At 37.1% G+C, this 21,116-nt stretch overlaps 1 protein-coding gene across 5 annotated transcripts in view; it reads left to right on the forward strand.

The window, feature by feature from the left end:
- The window catches only part of PRKAA1 (protein kinase AMP-activated catalytic subunit alpha 1), a 46,531-nt gene that overhangs the window by 15,832 nt on the left and 9,583 nt on the right, over positions 1–21,116 (forward strand). For 4 of the 5 annotated variants that reach the window (XM_032627255.1, XM_032627260.1, XM_032627258.1 and 1 more), the window contains 4 exons: positions 12,029–12,170; positions 13,847–13,940; positions 17,957–18,101; positions 19,651–19,738. In XM_032627255.1, coding sequence (XP_032483146.1) covers positions 12,029–12,170; positions 13,847–13,940; positions 17,957–18,101; positions 19,651–19,738 — 469 coding nt within the window. The remainder of the gene's footprint in view (positions 1–12,028; positions 12,171–13,846; positions 13,941–17,956; positions 18,102–19,650; positions 19,739–21,116) is intronic. The other variant, XM_032627259.1, reaches the window with a different exon arrangement.

Genomic DNA, 21,116 nt, shown 5'->3' on the forward strand with positions numbered 1-21,116 from the left:
CATGCGCCACAACTGCTGAGTCCGTGTGCCACAACTACTGAAGCCCACGCGCCTGGACCCCATGCTCTGCAACAAGAGAAGCCACCGCAGTGAGAAGCCTACGCACAGCAAAGAAGAGTAGCCCCCGCTCGCCGCAACTAGAGAAAGCCCGCGCCCAGCAGCAAAGATCCAACACAGCCAAGAAAAAAAAAGAATTGTATACAATTTAAATGTCTGTGCTGATCCTCAAAACAACCAGTAAAATCTCAATTATGAAAAAAAAGAAAGGATCTGGACAAAATGGAAGGTGAACTTAGGTGGTAAGTTACATTCTTGAAAGGGACTGAGTTAGGACTCTGATTTAAACACTTTTCTTTTTTTTTTTTTTTTTTTTTTGCGGTACGCGGGCCTCTCACTGTTGTGGCCTCTCCCGTTGCGGAGCAACAGGCTCCGGACGCGCAGGCTCAGTGGCCATGGCTCACGGGCCCAGCCGCTCCGCGGCATGTGGGATCCTCCCACACCGGGGCACGAACCCGTGTCCCCTGCATCGGCAGGCGGACTCTCAACCACTGCGCCACCAGGGAAGCCCTAAACACTTTTCTTTGAGTCTTATTTAACAAAGACTTTTTCTTCCATTGTGAAATATCTGTATAACCTAACCTTAAATTTAATATTATTAACTAAAATATTTAAGCAAAGTAGCAAATGCTTAAAAAATTCAAAATAATGAGGAACCACCCCATCCCCTGTCCACCCCTCTCAGCTGCAGGGAGTTTCATGGGGCAGAAGATCCCTTCACTCATTGTCTTGGTTAGCTTGGTGGGGAAAAAAATGTTAAATTGTTGAAAACCATTGGACCCGATGATCTGTAAGGTTCTCTTTAGTTCTAAAATTCTAAACTTCTTATTGTTAAATCGTCAAGAGCACATATTAAGTGAGGAGCAAACAATGTGTCTTTTTTTTCTTTTAGAAAAAATAATTATCTCATTCCTCCCATGATTAAAAACCTGCAGTGTCTCCTAGTCCTTGGGGGTTTTTAAAGGATGGTCAGGCTCGGCTCCTTCCTAAGTCCCAGATCAAGCAGGAAAGTCTATTGCGATTGGAATAATGAGAATAATTCTTTGTTTAAAATAATGTTTTAAATACAAGGAGTTTAAAATATCAATGCTGAATTTTCAATTTGGAAATAGTAAAAAATATTATATTAGTCTGCCAGCGCTGCCATAATAAAAATATTGCAGACCGAATGGCTTTGACAACAGAAATTTATTTTCTCACAGTCTAGAGGCTAAAAGTCTGAGATTAAGGTTTGGTTTCTTCTGAGGCCTCTCTCAGCATGCAGATGGCTGCCTTCTCTCACTGTCCTCACATGGTTTCCTGTGTGTACCTCTGCTGTTTCTCTGTGTATCCATATTTCCTCCTAAAGGCACACTTGTCAGGTTGGATCAGGACCTACCCCAACTGTTTCATTTTAACTTAGTCATCTCTTTAAAGGCCTTATTTCCAAATACTATCACCTTCTGAGGTACTAGGGATTAGGACTTCAACATATGAATTTGGGGAGAGACACAATTCAGCTCAAGAAGGATTTCTTGTTATCATTACCCTTGATTTTCAGCTGGTAATTATGAAGATTGCCAGGGAAAGCTCTTTGATATTGGTCTTACAAACTATGTTCTAATTTAGAAGAGAACATTTTCTTCCTGAAAAACGAAAACTCTAAATCACTTATTTAAAATTGAAAAAAAATTTTTTTTGAAAAGTAATACATGTATATGTTAAAATGTCAAATAGTGCTAAGAGGTCTATTTATAAAACAATTTCCTACCCCCACTTTCAACTCTTAGCTGTTTCTTCTTGTATTTATCTTTAAAAAAATTTTTTTAATTTATTTTATTTTAATTTATTTAATTTATTTTATTTTTGGCTGCATTGGGTATCCATTGCTGCGCACGGGCTTTCTCTAGTTGCGGCGAGCAGCGGCTACTCTTCATTGCAGTGTGGTGGCTTCTCTTGTTGCAGAGCACGGGCTCTAGGCACGCAGGCTTCAGTAGTTGTAGCACGTGGGCTCAGTAGTTGTGGCTTGCGGGCGGTAGAGCACAGGCTTAGTAGTTGTGGCGCACAGGCTTTGTTGCTCCACGGCATGTGGGATCTTCCTGGACGAGGTCTCAAACCCGTGTCCCCTGCATTGGCAGGTGGATTCTTAACCACTGTGCCACCAGGGAAGCCCTGTTTTTTTAAAACTTCCGCATTTCTAATTGATAATGGATGCATAAAAGTTATCTTAATTCTTGTTGACAGACTTTTTGTTAAATTCTTATTATGGTTGATGAGGATTTTAGTTCATTCTTAAGTTATTTTATTTTTATATTGAGGTATAGTTGATCTACAGTATTATATTAGTTTTCAGTGTACAACATAGTGATTCAAAATTTTTATAGATTATACTTCATTTATAGTTATTATAAAATATTGGTCATATTCTCTGTGCTGTATAACATATCGTTGTAGCTTATTTATTTTATGCATAGTAGTTTGTACCTCTTTATCCCCTATCCCTATCTTGCCCTTACCCAATTCCCTCTCCTCACTGGTAACCCCTGGTTTGTTCTCTTTATCTGTGAGTTTGTTTCTTTTTTGTTATATTCACTAGTTTTATTTTATTAAAATTAAAAAAAAAATTTTATTGAAGTATACTTGATTTACAATACTGTGTTAGTTTTAGGCATATAGCAAAGTGTTGTGGATATATATATATATATATATATATATACATATATTCTTTTTCAGATTCTTTTCCATTGTAAGTTATTATAAGATATTGAGTATAGTTCCCTGTGCTATAACAGTAAATCCTTGTTGTTTATCTATTTTATATATAGTGGTATCTGTTAATCCCATACTCCTAATTTATCCCTTCCCATCCTTTCCCCTTGGGTTTGTTTTCTATGTGAATAAAAATAAGTTTGTTTTCTATGTGAATCTGTTTCTGTTTTTTAAAAACGTTCATTTTTATTATTTTTCGATTCCACATACAAGTGATATCGTACAATATTTGTCTTTCTCTGTCTGACTTCATTCAATATGATAATCTCTAAGTCCATCCATGTTGCTGCAAATGGTATTATTTTATTCTTTTTTATGGCTGAGTAATGTTCGTGTGTGTGTGTGTGTGTGTGTGTGTGTTTGTATGTGTGTGTGTGTGTGTGTGTGTATCACATCTTCTTTATCCATTCATCTGTTGATGGACACTTAGCTTGCTTCCATGTCTTGGCTATTGTAAATAGTGCTGCTATGAACGTTGGGGTGCATGTATCTTTTCTTCTTCTTTTTAAAAATTTTTTCTGGCCTTTTGGGAACAGTGTCATCTTAGGAGGAACTTGCCTTTCTCCTCTTATGCTTTTTTTTTTAAAAAAATTTTTATTTATTTATTTTTGGCTGCGTTGGGTCTTTGTTGCTGTGTGTAGGCTTTCTTTAGTTGCAGCGAGCGGGGGCTACTCTTCATTTCGGTGCACAGGCTTCTCATTGCGGTGGCTTCTGTTGTTGCAGAGCATGGGCTCTAGGCGTGTGGGCTTCAGTAGTTGTGGCACATGGGCTTAGCTGCTCTGTGGCATGTGGGATCTTCCCGGACCAGGGCTCGAACCTGTGTCTCCTACATTGGCAGGCGGATTCTTAACCACTGTGCCACCAGGGAAGTCTGCATGTATCTTTTTGAATTAGAGTTTTCATCTTTTCTGGATATATGCCTAGGAGTGGGATTGCTGGATCATATGGTAGTTAAATTTTTAGTTGTTTTAGGACCCTCCTACTGTTTTCCATGGTGGCTGCACTGATCTACAGTCCCACTAGCAGTGTAAGAGGGTTCCCTTTTCTCCACACCCTCTCCTGCATTTATTATTTGTAGATGTTTTGATGATGGCCATTCTGACCGGTGTGAGGTGATACCTCATTGCAGTTTTGAATTGCATTTCTCTAATAATTAGAGATGTTGAACATCTTTTCATGTGCCTATTGGCCATCTGTGTCTTCTTTGGAGAAATTTCTATTTAGGTCTTCTGCCATTGTTTGATTGGCTTGTTTATATATATATATATATATATATATTTTTTTTTTTTTTTTTTTTTTTTTTTTGATATTGAGAGAGCTGTTTGTATAGTTTGGAAATTAAGCCCTTATTGGTCTCATCATTTGAAGATATTTTCTCCCAGTGTTTAGGTTGTCTTTTCATTTCCTTTGCTGTTCAAAAGTGTATACGTTTGATTAGGTCCCATTTGTTTATTTTTGCTTTTATTTCTTTTGCCTTGGGCTGATCTAAGAAAATATTGCCATGATTTATGTCAAAGAATATTTTGCCTATGTTCTCTGCTAGGGAGTTTTATGGTATTATGTCTTGTATTTAAGTCTTTAAGCCATTTAGAGTTTACTTTTGTGTATGGTGTGAGTGAGTGTTTGAACTTCATTGATTTACATGAAGCTGTCTGGCTTTCCCAACACCACTTGCTGAGGAGACTGTCTGTCTGACTTACTTCACTAATCGTAATAACCTCCAGGTCAAATATTTTAGTTCTTTTGTACCTTTTCCTCTACACCCTCATTCTCCTAATATAATTGTGTCATACTTTTAAAAAATTCCATATTTGGTGTTTTCATAATTGTGACTGTGTAAAAACTATCTGCTAAGCCAATACTATGACTATATTTACTTATAGAACTTTTCATTTTCCTGGAGTTATTAATTTACCTCACTTTTTCATTTGCTTAGTTTTCTTCTAACCTAAGGCTAAATTCTCCACATCTTCAAATGCTTCTGTAAGATCTTTCTCAATGTAACATTACGTACTTTCAAACCTGTCAGATAATTTATCTGTCTATTCTTTTTTCTCCCTAGAAATAACCGTCCTGGATCCTCTGCAACATTTCTGTCTGGATTTGTTGCCTTCCAGCCTTCTACACAGCTGTTACCTATGACTTTGCTTCATTACCTTATTGGGGATTCTCTTCTTTTTCTCCTATATTGGATCCCTTCTTACTGAATACCATCTTGGTTTCTTTTTATTTATTTATTATTTAAAGAAAAAATTTTTTATTTTTAATTTTCTTTTTGAATTTTATTTTATTTTTTATACAGCACGTTCTTATTAGTTATCCACTTTATACATATTAGTGTATACATGTCAATCCCAGTCTCACAATTCATCACACCACCCCCTCCCCACTACTTTCCCCCCTTGGTAGCCATAAGTTTGTTCTCTACATCTGTGTCTCAATTTCTGCCCTGCAAACCAGTTCATCTGTACCATTTTTCTAGGTTCCACATATATGGGTTAATATATGATATTTGTTTTTCTCTTTCTGACTTACTTCACTGTGTAAGACAGTCTCTAGATCCATCCACGTCTGTACAAAAGACCCAATTTCGTTCCTTTTTATGGCTGAGTAATATTCCATTGTATATATGTACCACATCTTCTTTTTCCATTCGTCTGTCGATGGACATTTAGGTTGCTTCCATGACCTGGCTGTTGTAAATAGTGCTGCAATGAACATTGGGGTGCATGTGTCTTTTTGAATTATGGTTTTCTCTGGGTATATGCCCAGTAGTCGGATTGCCTGGGTCATATGGTAATTCTATTTTTAGTTTTTTAAGGAACCTCCATACTGTTATCCATAGTGGCTGTATCAATTTACATTCCCACCAACAGTGCAAGAGGGTTTCCTTTTCTCCACACCATCTCCAGCATTTGTTGTTCATAGATATTCTGATGATGCCCATTCTAAATGGTGTGAGGTGATACCTCCTTGTAGTTTTGATTTGCATTTCTCTAATCATTAGTGATGTTGAGCAGCTTTTCATGTGCTGCTTGGCCATCTGTATGTCTTCTTTGGAGAAATGTCTATTTAGGTCTTCTGCCTATTTATTTATTTATGGCTGTGTTGGGTCTTTGTTGCTGCGTGCGAGCTTCCTCTAACTGTGTTGAGTGGGGGCTACTCTTCACTGCAGTGTGCAGGCTTCTTATTATGGTGGCTTCCCTTGTTGGGGAGCATGGGCTCTAGGCACGCGGGCTTCAGTAGTTGTGGCACGTGGGCTCAGTAGTTGTGGCATGTGGGCTCAGTAGTTGTGGCACGCGGGCTTTGGTATTTGTGGCTTGCAGGCTCTAGAGTGCAGGCTCAGTAGTTGTGGTGCACAGGCTTAGTTGCTCCGTGGCATGTGGGATCCTCCTGGACCAGAGCTCGAACCTGTGTTCCCTGCATTGACAGGTGGATTCTTAACCCCTGTGCCACCAGGGAAGTCCCTTCTGCCCATTTTTTGATTGGGTTATTTTAATATTGAGCTGCATGAGCTGTTTATATATTTTGGAGATTAATCCTTTGTCCGTTGATTCGTTTGCAACTATTTTGTCCTATTCTGAGGGTTGTCTCTTTGTCGTCTGTAGTTTCCTTTGCTTTGCAAAAGCTTTTAAGTTTCATTAGGTCCCATTTGTTTATTTTTGTTTTTATTTCCATTACTCTAGGAGGTGGATCAAAGAAGATCTTGCTGTGATTTATGTCAAAGTGTTTTTCCTATGTTGTCCTCCAGTAGTTTTATAGTGTCCGGTCTTACATTTAGGTCTCTAATCCATTTTGAGTTTATTTTTGTGTATGGTGTTCTAATTTCATTCTTTTACATGTAGCTGTCCAGTTTTCCCAGCACCACTTATTGAAGAGACTGTCTTTTCCCCATTGTATATCCTTGCCTCCTTTGTCATAGATTAGTTGACCATAGGTGCATGGGTTTATCTCTGGGTTTTCTCTCCTGTTCCATTGATCTATATTTCTGTTTTTGTGCCAGTACCATATTGTCTTGATTACTGTAGCTTTGTAGTATAGTCTGAAGTCAGGGAGTCTGATTGCTCCGGCTCCATTTTTCTTTCTCAAGATTGCTTTGGCTATTTGGGGTCTTTTGTGTCTCCATACAAATTTTAAGATTTCTTGTTCTAGTTCTGTGAAAAATGCCACTGGTAATTTGATAGGATTGCATTGTATCTGTAGACTGCTTTGGGTAGTATAGTCATTTTCACAATATTGATTCTTTCAGTCCAAGAACATGGTATATCTCTCCATCTGATTGTGTTGTCTTTGATTTCTTTCATCAGTGTCTTATAGTTTTCTGAGTACACGTCTTTTACCTCCTGAGGTAGGTTTATTCCTAGGTATTTTATTCTTTTTGTTGAAATGGTGAATGGGAGTGTTTCCTTAATTTCTCTTTCTGATCTTTCATTGTTAGTGTATAGGAATGTAAGAGATTTCTGCATTAATTTTGTATCCTGCTACTTTACCAAATTCATATATTAGCTCTAGTAGTTTTCTGGTAGAGCCTTTAGGATTCTTTATGTATAGTATCATGTCATCTGCAAACAGTGACAGTTTTACTTCTTCTTTTCCAATTTATATTCCTTTTATTTCTTTTTCTTCTCTGATTGCCATGGCTAGGACTTCCAAAACTATGTTTAATAATAGTGGTGAGAGTGGACATACTTGTCTTGTTCCTGATCTTAGAGGGAATGCTTTCAGTTTTTCACCATTGAGAATATGTTTGCTGTGGGTTTGTTGTATATGGCCTTTATTATGTTGAGGTAGGTTCCCTCTATGCCCACTTTCTGGAGAGTTTTTATCCTAAATGGTGTTGAATTTTGTCAAAATCTTTTTCTGCATCTATTGAGATGATCATATGGTTTTTCTCCTTCAATTTGTTAATATGGTGTATCACATTGATTGATTTGCATATATTGCAAGAATCCTTGCATCCCTGGGATAAATCCCACTTGATCATGGTGTATGATCCTTTTAATGTACTGTTGGATTTTGTTTGCTAGTATTTTGTTAAGGATTTTTGCATCTATGTTCATCAGTGATATTGGTCTGTAATTTTCTCTTTTTGTAGTATCTTTGTCTGCTTTTGGTATCATGGTGATGGTGGCCTCATAGAAGGACTTTGGGAGTGTTCCTTCCTCCGCAAATTTTTGGAAGAGATTGAGAAGGATGGGTGTTAGCTCTTCCTTTTCTAAATGTTTGATAGAATTCACCTGTGAAGCCATCTGGTCCTGGACTTTTGTTTGTTGGAATATTTTTAACCACAGTTTCAATTTTATTACTTGTGATTGGTCTGTTTGTATTTTCTATTTCTCCCTGGTTCAGTATTGGAAGGTTATACCTTTCTAAGAATTTGTCCATTTCATCCAGGTTTTCTATTTTTATTGGCACAGAGTTGCTTGTAGTAGTCTCTTGTGATGCTTTGTATTTCTGCAGTGTCTGTTGTAACTTCTCCTTTTTCATTTCTAATTTTATTGATTTGAGTCCTCTCCCTCTTTTTCTTGATGAGTCTGGGTAAAGGTTTATCAATTTTGTTTATCTTCTCAAAGAACCAGCTTTTAATTTTATTGATTGCTATTGTTTTCTTTGTTTCTGTTTCACTTATTTCTGCTCTGATCTTTTTGATTTTTTCCCTTCTACTAACTTTGGGTTTTGTTTGTTCTTCTTTCTTTAGTTCCTTTAGGTGTAAGGTTAGATGGTTTATTTGAGGTTTTTCTAGTTTCTTGAGGTAGGCTTGTATTGGTATAAACTTCCCTCTTAGAACTGCTTTTGCTGCATCCCATAGGTTTTGGATCATCGTGTTTTCGTTGCAATTTGTCTCTAGGTATTTTCTGATTTCCTCTTTGATTTCTTCAGTGATTTCTTGGTTATTTGGTAACGTATTGTTTAGCCTCCATGTGTTTGTGTTTTTTATGTTTTTTCCCTGTAATTGATTTATAATCTCATAGTGTTGTGGTCAGAAAAGAAGCTTGATATGATTTCAATTTTCTTAAATTTACCAAGGCTTGATTTCTGACCCAAGATGTGATCTATCCTGGAGAGTGTTCTGTGTGCACTTGAGAAGAAAGTGTAATCTGCTGTTTTTCGATGGAATGTCCTATAAATAACAATTAAATCTATCTGGTCTGTTGTGTCATTTAAAGCTTGTGTTTCCTTATTAATTTTCTGTCTGGATGATCTGTCCATTGGTGTAAGTGAGGTGTTCAAATCCCCTACTATTACTGTGTTACTGTCAATTTCCTGTTTTATAGCTGTTAGCAGTTGCTTCATGTATTGAGATGTTCCTATGTTGGGTGCATATATATGTATAATTGTTATATCTTCTTCTTGCATTGATTCCTTGATCATTATGTAGTGTCGTTCCTTGTCTCTTGTAACATTCTTTATTTTAAAGTCTATTTTATCTCATGTGAGTATTGCTACTCCAGCTTTCTTTTGATTTTCATTTGCATGGAATATGTTTTTCCATCCCCTCACTTTCAGTCTCTATGTGTCCCTAGGTTTGAAGTGGGTCTCTTGTAGACAGCATATATATGGGTCTTGTTTTTTTGTTTTTAAAATTTATTTTATTTATTTATTTATTTTTGGCTGCATTGGGTCTTTGTTGCTGCGTGCAGGCTTTCTCTAGTTGTGGCGCACAGGGGCTACTCTTCTTTGCTGTGCATGGTTTTCTCATTGTGGTAGCTTCTCTTGTTGCAGAGCATGGGCTCTAGGCACATGGGCTTCAGTAGTTGTGACACTCGGGCTCTAGAGCGCAGGCTCAGTAGTTGTGGTGCACAGGCTTAATTGCTGTGTGGCATGTGGGATCTTCCTAGACTAGGGCTCGAACCCGTGTCCCCTGCATTGCCAGGCGGATTCTTAACGACTGCGTCACCAGGGAAGCCGTGGGTCTTATTTTTGTATCCATTCAGTGAGCCTGTGTCTTTTGGTTGGAGCATTTATTCCATTCACGTTTAAGGTAATTATCGATATGTATGCTCCCATTACCATTTTCTTAATTGTTACGGGTTTGTTTTTGTAGGTCCCTTTCTTCTCTTGTGTTTCTCACTTAGAGAAGTTCCTTTAGCATATGTTGTAGAGCTGGTTTGGTGGTGCTAAATTCTCTTAGCTTTTCCTTGTTTGTAAAGCTTTTGATTTCTCTGTCGAATCTGAATGAGATCCTTGTGGGGTAGAATAATGTTGCTTGTAGGTTCTTCCCTTTCATCAATTTAAATATATCACGCTACTCACTTCTGGCTTGTAGAGTTTCTGCTGAGAAATCAGCTGTTGACCTTATGCGAGTTCCCTTGTATGTTATTTGTCATTTTTCCCTTGTTGCTTTCAATAATTTTTCTTTGTCTTTATTTTTTGTCAATTTGATTACTGTTTGTCTCGGTGTATTTCTCCTTCAGTTTATCCTACCTGGGACTCTGTGCTTCCTGGACTTGGGTGGCTATTTCCTTTTCTATCTTAGGGAAGTTTTCGACTGTAATTTCTTCAAATATTTTCTCGGGTCCTTTCTCTGTTTCTTCTCCTTCTGGGACCCCTATAATGCGAATGTTGTTGTGTTTAATGTTGTCCCAGAGGTCTTTTAGGCTGTCTTCATTTCTTTTCATTCTTTTTTCTGTATTCTGTTCCTTGGCAGTGAATTCCACCATTCTGTCCTCCAGGTCATTTATCCATTCTTCTGCCTCAGTTATTCTGCTTTTGATTCCTTCTAGTGTATTTTTCATTTCAGTTATTGTATTGTTCATCTCTTTTTGTTTGTTCTTTAATTCTTCTAGGTGTTTGTTCTTTAATTCTTCTACGTCTTTGTTAAACATTTCTTGCATCTTCTCGATCTTTGCCTCCATTCTTTTTCTGAGGTCCTGGATCATCTTCACTATCATTCTGAATTCTTTTTCTGGAAAGTTGTCTATCTCCACTTTATTGTTTTTCTGGGGTTTTATCTTGTTCTTTCATCTTGTACAAAGCCCTCTGCCTTTTCATTTTGTCTGTCTCTCTGTGAATGTGGTTTTCCTTCCACAGGCTGGAGAATTGTGGTTCTTGCTTCTGCTGTCTGCCCTCTTACCATCTTGGTTTCTTTCCTGATTTTGATGGAATATTAATTCTCCACTAGGTCCTTAAGAAAGCGTGTTTAGAAGCTAAATTTTTGGAGACTTTGTCTCTGTTAAAAAATGTCTAAATTCTATTATAACCATTTATTATCTGGGTATAGCATTCAAAATTGAAAGGTAATCACTTAAAATTTTTTTCTTATTTTTCAAAACAGAAATTACATTCTCATGAACCTAAATTTTAAAGGTTCAGGAGATTATAGAGAAAGTGTGTCTAACATGAGGGTGGTTTTTGGTATGATGCAACTGTTCTGTATCTGATTATAATGGTGATTACACCAATTTCTGCATGCCTTAAAATCCATAGAACTGCACAACAAAAGAAACAAGTTCAATTTGTATGTATGATAGTTTAAAAAATGAAAAGTAAATTAAGAGAATTTAAAAGTACAAAAAGGTAGAGAGGGCTTCCCGCGTGGCTCAGTGGTTAAGAACCTGCCTGCCAACGCAGGGGACACGGGTTCAAGCCCTGGTCCGGGAAGATCCCACATGCTGCAGAGCAACTAAGCCCATGTGCCCCAGCTACTGAGCCTGCGCTCTAGAGCCCGTGCTCCGCAACAAGAGAAGCCATGGCAATGAGAAGCCCGCGCACCGCAAAGCTGCAACTGGAGAAAAGCCCACACGCAGCTACAAAGACCCTGCACAGCCAAAAATAAATAAATAAATAAAAAGGTAGAGAGCAAAAAGAAGTTTCTTTCTTTCTCTCTCCCTTAGCCTTCCAGCTTTAAACATCTAAACGTTCAGGGGTAAATCAGGCAGAATTGAAAGGAACTTGACATATATTCACTACTATGTATAAAATAGATAACTGATGAGAACCTACTGTATAGCACAGGGAATAGTACTCAATGTTCTGTGGTGACCTAAATGGGAAGGAAATGCAAAACCAGGGGATATATGTATACCTCTAGCTGATTCACTTTAATGTACAGCAGAAACTAGCACAACATCGTAAAGCAGCCATACACCAGTTAAAAATTAAAAAAGAACTTGGAACTGTGCAAGTACATTTGGAGAATGCTAAGATTACTACTCTTAGAATAGTTCTAAATATGTTATTAATCAAACCTGGCGCTAATTTATTAAAATTATTTCTCCTACAGTTGGCAAACATGAGTTGACTGGGCATAAAGTTGCTGTGAAGATACTCAATCGACAGAAGATTCGAAGCCTTGATGTAGTAGGAAAAATCCGCAGAGAAATTCAGAACCTCAAGCTTTTCAGGCATCCTCATATAATTAAACTGTAAGATCTGATTGTATTAAATATAGTCATATCATTTTTTCATCATTTTTGTTAACCTTCTTAATCTGACAAGTGAGAAAGATGAGTGACATTGCTTTGGTCTGTTCCTGAGGGTTTTCAAATTTCTTCCTGTTCATGTATTTATCTAACCCCATTCATGGTCACTTAAGCCTAAGTTCACATTTTGCCCTTGTGATGATCAGATGTTATTTTTCTCATTTTCGGGACTGATGCCGTTCTGATAGATAATTTTCAGTGCCCCTATTGCTGTAGAACCAACAATGATTTGCTAGTAAAAACTTCTGCCCTCCAAATTTCCACATGATATCAGCTAGCCTCACTAGAGACCATAAAGTAGGGTCTCCACTCCCCCACACTGCTTATATCTGATAAAACAAGTAACAAATCATAGATTTTCAGGAATCCAAATCCAAATAATAGAATTTCAGGAATCCAAATTTCAAAAGGCAGTAATATTACCATTGTTTTACAGCTGACAATTGTAGGATCTACAGTTAAGTTATTTACTACTCAGCTTTATTATGCAGGCTATAAATTAAAACCATTTAGGCTTTTGTATTGAACTGGTGACTCAAAATTTGTTTCACTCTCACCTCTTCTCATGTGTTGAGGTGCCATGGTTTTAAATACCATCCTTATGCTGACAGCCCTTAATATACATCTCCTGCTTTGAAACCTGTTCCCTGAATATGCACACTGCCTATTTTACATCTCCATTTGGGTAACCATGAGGCATGTGAAACTCGATCTGGCCCAAACTGAACCCTTTTATTACCTTCTGGTGCCTGGTCTTCCTGGTCTTTTCACCATCTCAGTTAATATCAGTTCCTCAGGGCAGAAACTTAGGAACTATCCTTAACTTTCCTATTTCTCTCACTTCCCAACCTCCATTCCATCCCTTCCTTCAAAAACTAAGATCTCATTCTAGTTCCTTCATTATCATCAACCCAGTGTGGGCCCCCTTCATCTTTCTCATGGACTACTGCAGTAGCCACCTGCTTCCACCCTACTGCCCAGTCAGTTCTTCACATTGCTGCCATCAATTAAAGTTACCCTTTTACTTGGCCAGATCATGTGACTGCTTTGCTTAAAACCTTCAATAGCTTTCTTTCTCCTATAGAGTAAAAGCCAAAGCCTCATCATGACTTTTAAGGTTCTGTGTCCTCTGCTGTCCAGTTACCTCTTTGACCCCACATCCTGTTTCTCTCTCCCAGCTCACTCTGCTCTAGCCTTCCTACCATTGCTCAAATGCGCCAGGCAGGTTTCCCCCTGGGGGCCTTTGCACTTGCTGTTCCTCTGCCTGGTTCACCTTCTTCCTAGATAATGGCATGGTTTGTTCCCTGATTTCCATTAGGCTCTGCTTAAATGTTACTTTTTCAGAGAGGCCTTCCTTGAATACCCTGTATGAAAGATTTCCCTTAGTTTTGCTTTGATTCTCTTCATAGCATGTTCCACCACCTGAAATACTGTTTTTTATTTAGTGTCTGTTTCTTGGCTTCTGGAAAATAAACTCCACGAGAGCAGAGAATTTGTTTTGTTCCCTGCAGTTTTCCCAGCGTCTAGCACAGTGCCTGGTGTATTATAGGTGCTTAGTAAACACTTAATGAATGAATATACATGTTTTAATACTGGTAGATAATGTTTTCTCTCACCAGGTACCAGGTCATCAGTACACCATCTGATATTTTCATGGTGATGGAATATGTCTCAGGAGGAGAGCTATTTGATTATATCTGTAAAAACGGAAGGGTAAGCAGTTCTGATTTAATCCTGTGTATATTTTGTAATTCCCCTGATCCCTTACTAGCATCAAAATATCAGAAAGCAATTCTGTTAAGAGGTCTACTTAATAACCAGCTCCCTTGGTCATGTATTTGCCTAGAATCATAGACTATTTAGAGCTAAGAAGCATCTTAAAGATTATCTCCTTAGCCTACTTACACAGATATGGAAACCAAGAGTCACAGTTTATTTATTTATTTTGTAAAAAATTAATTTAATTAATTTATTTACTTTTGGCTGCATTGGGTCTTCATTGCTGCGCATGGGCTTTCTCTAGTTGCAGCGAACAGGGGCTACCCTTCGTTGTGGTGCGTGGGCTTCTCATTGCGGTGGCTCCTCTTGTTGCAGAGCATGGGTTCTAGGTGCGTGGGCCTCTGTAGTTGTGACACGCGGGCTCAGTAGTTGTGGCTCGTGGACTCTAGAGCACAGGCTCAGTAGTTGTGGTGCACAGGCTTAGTTGCCCCATGGCATGTGGGATCTTCCTGGACCAGGGATTGGACCCATGTACCCTGCATTGGCAGGTGAATTCTTAACCACTGCTCCACCAGGGAAGTCCGTCATAGTTTATTTATTTTTATTTATTTACTTTTTATATCTTGGTCATACTCTGTGGCACGTGGGATCTTAGTTCCCTGACCAGGGATCAAACCTGTGCCCGCTGCATTGGAAGCGCAGAGTCTTAACCACTGGACCACCAGGGAAGTCTGAGACTCACAGTTTATATATATGCTCAAGGTCACATAATTTATTAATGACAGAATTGGATTGAGACTCCAGAACTCACGATCTTCAGACTTTGCTTCTGGGGCATACAAATACTTTTAATATATATCTTAAATTATGTATGTAATCCTTAAAAAATATATTATTAAATACTTAAAGATCTAGGCCTTGCTAGTCAACCCTAGTCACATTTAAATTGCATTCATTTTTTGGTTTCAGAAATCTGATGTATCTGGAATAGTAAGAACAGGCTCCATGAAGGAGGTAGGAATTAGACTTAAAGAATTTAGAGTTGGAAGGAACTTTAGAAGACATTTTGAACAGTGTCTTAAGTTACAGATACAAAAACTGAACATTGACCCCTGCGCATACTTTTGCTTACACCCAGGGTATGTGGTATACAAAAACCTCTTTCTGGAAGAGCCATGTCAAGCATTGAGAAGCCAATTTTTTTCCCTCCCAATCTAACATTCTTTATATCATTCACTCATTTGTTCTATGTAGCATATCTTTACTTTCATCAAAATCATTAACCAAATTAATTTTGATTTTACCATTTCTTAACATGGTTCATTTCAATTTCAGGTATTCCACTTGTCTTTTCACTCCCTACTCCCTGCCCCCACAATCCCACACAAATATTCTGCCTAGAAAAATGGAAACAGACACAAATTGAATTGGCACCTTGCTTTCTTATCTTTTGTTTTTCATGTCTTAATCATTTTGCTTTACATTATGGGGATTTTCCTCAATTTTATCTGTTGCATATTAAAATTCCAGCTGTTTTGTTTTGGTTTTTTTGCGGTACGCGGGCCTCTCACTGCTGTGGCCTCTCCTGTTGCGGAGCACAGGCTCCGGACGTGCAGGCTCAGTGGCCATGGATCACGGGCCCAGCCGCTCCGCGGCACATGGGATCTCCCTGGACCGGGTCATGAACCTGTGTCCCCTGCATCGGCAGGCGGACTCTCAACCACTGCACCACTAGGGAAGCCAGTTGTCTTTCTTTAAATAGCCTATTTTTGTTGTTGTTGTTCCACTGAGATAATAAATGTATCTGTCTGAGGATGACAATTAGTTTAAATTTTTTTTCTTCTTCTCTTCCCTGGATTGCTTCTGTACCTTCTCTGTTCCCTGCTCCCTGTTTTTTTTCTATTCATTTTATTGGTCTTTGTCTTTTGTGCATGACCCTTGCTCAGATACCTGGTGATTCTGGGTTGTCCACTCATATTTGAGAGTGAGATTCTAAATGCCAAGCTCATGAGGATGGAACTTATTAATTAGTGGGCCTTCCCATAGGTTGAATAGGTACGGACCTGTTTGTTTTACTAGGAAACACCAAATGTTAACAATTACAAATATTTTTCCTTGGATCAGAAAGTTGCTCCACAAGAAACATTCCAGTTTCCTTGAGCGTGTTAGCTTAGCTGCCAGTGCTCTGCGAGCTAAATGGGGAAAGGCCCACAAGCCTTACTGCTTAGTATGTTGTCTTTCATTTTATCCCCATGTTTTCCTTCTGGTGCCTCATTCCTACTCTGGTGTCCTTGAGAACAGAGCTGGTTCAGCCTTATTAAAGAGTAAATCGTGGGTCTTATTCCCCAGTAAGGGTGAGCTTAAAACTTCTTTCTTCCGTCAGTTGTCCTGTTTTCAGTCCACTTCTCACTTCTACCTTCAGAAATTCCCAACACTTCCAATATCTAAGCCCTTCCAGGAGTCTGCATGCAGATGAGTTTATCATTGATTTCCACCCCTAAAGGCTTATTAGATTTCAGCTTTCTGTGGTTGGCCAAGTCTTCATCACTGTTCATCTACTCTCTAGCTTAGTGACTCCTTGATTACTGCTGTCTGTTCTCTTGCTCTTTTGTCTTTATATGCTGTCGTCTTGGTGATGTTTCAAGGAGTGGAGACAAAGGTTCCATCTGCCATGCTTAAATGGAAATATGCTTTGACTTTTCTAATCTTTCTTTGTAGACTTCCCCTCCTTGATCCTTTGTACTCTATTTATTATTAATAGAGTATAATTTTCATTTTTGTAGCCTATCTAGTTATTTTACCTCTTGTATTTTGCTTAATCAATTAAATTTTCTTCTCTTTCACATTTAGAACACATTCTTTTTTTCATTTAGTGTATTTGATATGAAGTCGTATTAAAAAATGAACCTATATTCTAGAAATAAAGGTATTAGATTGCTAATGCATTATTACTTTCTCTAGAGGAAGGGCATCTCTGAGTGCTTTGATAGTTTTAGTTTTGCTTTCAAAAGAAATTACTGGTTCATATTCCAGATTATCCATACCATTAAAGGTGTAGGAACCTGGTTTTAGAATGCTAATTTGTGACCTGTGGTAGAGAATTGCATATTAGAGTCCTTTGCCTAGAGAATTAATAGCTTATTTATTAAATATGACTTCTTGGGAGCAGGCATACCCAAGTAATGGCTTTCATTTATGGAAAAAAAATCATAAAATAATAAAATATAGATAAATGGACAGAGAAGTTTTTAAAGAATATTTTAAAAAATGTAATTACAGCATAAGATGTAATTTTTCAGTAAGCATAGTAAAGATAAATGCTGTTATATTTTATAAAACAAATGAATTAAGGCTTTTCTTTTGTTAAAATTAAAACATCTTTTATTTCAGGAGATATGATAACATGGTTGCTTGCTAATTCATTAACACTGCTTAAATGTTGCTTTCTCATATAGTCCACAACAGTATTCCCCACCCCAGCATAACTCTTTGTGCCCTTATCCTCCTTTGTTTTTCTTCAAAACACTCTTACTCCTTATATTTGATATTTATATGTTTATTGTCTATTTTCTTTAACTAGATTAGGGCCTTTTTTTAATTCATTGCTGTATCTTGAGTGTCTAAAACCGTGCATGGCACATTGAAGGTATTCAATAAATATTTGTTAAGGAATCAAGGATTAAATATTTGTAATTTACAGGAGAAAACATGCCTACTTTCAGGTAGAAATTGAAATTATTTGAAATAGTGCATGAGATTAGGTGAAAAAAGTTATTATAGTCAAGAGAGTGATAATATTAGGAAGTTGAGTTACTGATTTGGGTTCTAAGACCCTCCTAGCATTTCCGTTTTATGCTGCCTATATCTCCTCCCCGTTTCAAAAGTATCTCATGAGTGAGGTTCATTTGGAAGGTTTCTTGCATTTTCACAGTTTTATAGGTTGGAAAATTATAGGTAGAATAATTTCTTTTGAAAGACACACGTTTAAGTTGCCTCTCTACTTTTCTTAGCTGGATGAAAAAGAAAGTCGGCGTCTGTTCCAACAAATCCTTTCTGGTGTGGATTATTGTCACAGGCATATGGTGGTCCACAGAGATTTGAAACCTGAAAATGTCCTGCTTGATGCACACATGAATGCAAAGATTGCTGATTTTGGTAAGGATATTTTTATAGTTTCATATATTCATTATGTTTAACAAACATCAGTAGGATTCTTCAGATAACTTTTGCTTTTATATAATAGACTGAGTATCCCAAAGTAGCATATCCTCACCATTTGTATATGAGCTACAAAAAGGAGTAAAAATAAGGGATTCTCTTAGCTTTATGTCTTTAAAATTGACTTTTATGACATAGGCAAACAATTTAAATTGGCAGCATTAGCGACATCACTTGAAAAGAGACCATTATTTGTGAAGGACCATTATTTAACTATTTGCTAATAGTGTTATCAATAGAACACACTGTTTCCAGTGTGTTCTTCTGATCAAGTTATGGAGCAAGAGGAAAGAGACTGGGCTGGAGTTACTCAAACTTTGAAAGCCAGAAGGCAAACCATATGAACAAAATTATTTTTAAAAAAAGAAAGTAAAATATTTTAAATAGAAAAGCATAGTTTCAGCTTGAGGAAAATTTAATGAATTTATTTTTCCTTTATTTCTTATATAAATTGCCATTGACATTATTAAACCTGAGATAAAAATGAATATCTACAAATCTCTTTTTTTAGTTTCATTTCAAATCAGAGGAGATACTTATATTTTCTTAAGTTTTGTATATGTTTATATATTTTAATCTTTAGAGATTCACTAAATAGTGCCCAACAGCTCTGAGCTACTGAGGTTTTTTTTGTAACTGACTAAATTATTTGACTTTCTTATTCTTTAGTTGTCATTATGTTTTATACATTGTATTTTTGAGGAGGCAGAGTTTTCTTTTTTTTTTTGGCCGCGGGATCTTAGTTCCCCCACCAGGGATTGAACCCAGGCCACAGCAGTGAAAGCACCGAGTCCTAACCACTGGACCACCAGGGAATTCCCGAGTTTTCTTTTTGTAGTAGAGCTATGAAGGAACTTTGATATTAAAAATTATTATTATTATTTTTAAAATTTTTATTTATATATATTTTTTTGCAGTACGCAGGCCTCTCACTGTTGTGGCCTCTCCCGTTGCGGAGCACAGGCTCTGGACGCGCAGGCTCAGCGGCCATGCTCACGGGCCTAGCCGCTCTGCGTCATGTGGGATCTTCCCAGACTGGGGCACGAACCTGTGTCCCCTGCATCGGCAGGCGGACTCTCAACCACTGCGCCACCAGGGAAGCCCTATTATTTTTTTTTAAAGAATCAGAATGGAGGTTAATAGAAACTTTGAATTTTAATTCGGTTCTACATTTTTTTCTAGTAATTTCTATATTAATAAAACTTAAACATGCCCAGTTTATTGTATTAAGGAAAATAACCAATAGTTTAATATGTACTCATTAAACTCCAACAATGCACTAACTTTATATGTTGAAACAGATTACAGATTTTATGGCATAAAGGCAAAATATTTGGGAACAATAAAGACTATAGGATTCTGTTGAAGCAAAGAACAAAATGATGATTTATCACTTTAATGCAAACTCAATTTTATTGTTTAATGGAATTTTGTTTTTATTTTTGTTCTTGGGAAATCTTGAGCAGTGGATTTTGTGCACTTTCAGGTCTTTCAAACATGATGTCAGATGGTGAATTTTTAAGAACAAGTTGTGGCTCACCCAACTATGCTGCACCAGAAGTAATTTCAGGAAGGTAGTGTTTGCCACCTCCTCCCCGCCCAATATATTTGTAATTGTCTTCTTTTCCTAGACTTTGTTAGTCTATAGTGTAATATTCAATTCTATTGAAAGGAATTTGAAGCTTATTTTTTTCTTATCCAGAAGGTATTCTATTTTAAGAATAAAACATTATAAGTGAATAAGGATTAAGGACTCCATTTATTGAGGATGTTGGTTTGCAAGTCAAAATTATATTAGATGAGAGTACTCTCGTTTTTTCCCCTAGTGGAAGAAACTGAAGGTTTAAAACTAGCAAGTTTTAAAGGTGAGACATTAAAAACTTGAATAATACAGAAATATCTAGTAGTAAGAAATAGTGTACTATTTGCTTAGATGAAGAATTAAAAGTGTAATGGGTAGCTTTAATTTTTCAAATTAGCTTTAGCTTTTACGATAATGTGCCTTGGGGAATTGGACTGAAGTATTGATAAAGTCCTCAGATTTTATTTAATTTTCATTCTTTAAATCTTCTAGAGACTGAAATACTTTAAGAATTCTAATTTCAATTTACTAACCACCAGCATTGAGAACATGAGGATCTTAGTATAGGGCAGCTTTTCGGATAGTTTAGATGACAGGAAAATTTAATTTTTTTTGAAGAGTAACTGTTCTTCACTATACTACTGAAAGTGAAAACAAAGAAGCTAAAGTTTGTTTACTAGTTTTTATAATTAACTTTTAATAACTTTTCATTCAAACCATGTTTCTTTGTTTGAATGTCTTACATCCTGATTAATTTAGAATGCAGAAATAGAGTAGTATTTTCTTTCTATTTTCATAAGCTTGCTTGCCTAGACTGCTCAGAGAAATTATATTTGTGTTAAGGCATGGTTATGAGTAAGGCAGAAACATCTAATTTTAGATTTATCAAGGTTCATCATTACCTTTTTATATTAACTTAATGTTTAAATTATTATTTCATGTGGGTTGTCTAATTATTTGGGGAAGAAAACAATTTAGGACCTGGATACTGGGGGCAGTGTTAATTAAATAAACAAACAGAAATGTAATTGTGCATATATGTAATGGGCCATTACTGAAGTCTAATTTTCCCAGTTTGGATAAGGTCTTTCTGTGAGGTCTAGATGTATGGAAACTTTTACTTTCAAAATAGTATATATTGATCAGTTCAATAATTTATTTGACCAATTTAAAGAAATCCTTTCCCTGAAGCCAGACTTTGAATGGGTTATCTAATTAGGCAGTAGCTAGTTAAGTCAGTGGGTTACAGTGTATTGCAAATAAGAGTTTAAAATCTTCTGCGAATTAGTTAGCTGGGCTTCATTCTACAGCCTCAGGCCCCTTTTACCTTGGTATGAGGTCTCGGGTTATTTCGGAGAGTGGCTTTAAAG

The sequence above is a fragment of the Phocoena sinus genome, chromosome 3 (genome assembly GCF_008692025.1).
Source record: "Phocoena sinus isolate mPhoSin1 chromosome 3, mPhoSin1.pri, whole genome shotgun sequence".
Classification (NCBI taxonomy): Eukaryota; Metazoa; Chordata; class Mammalia; order Artiodactyla; family Phocoenidae; genus Phocoena; species Phocoena sinus.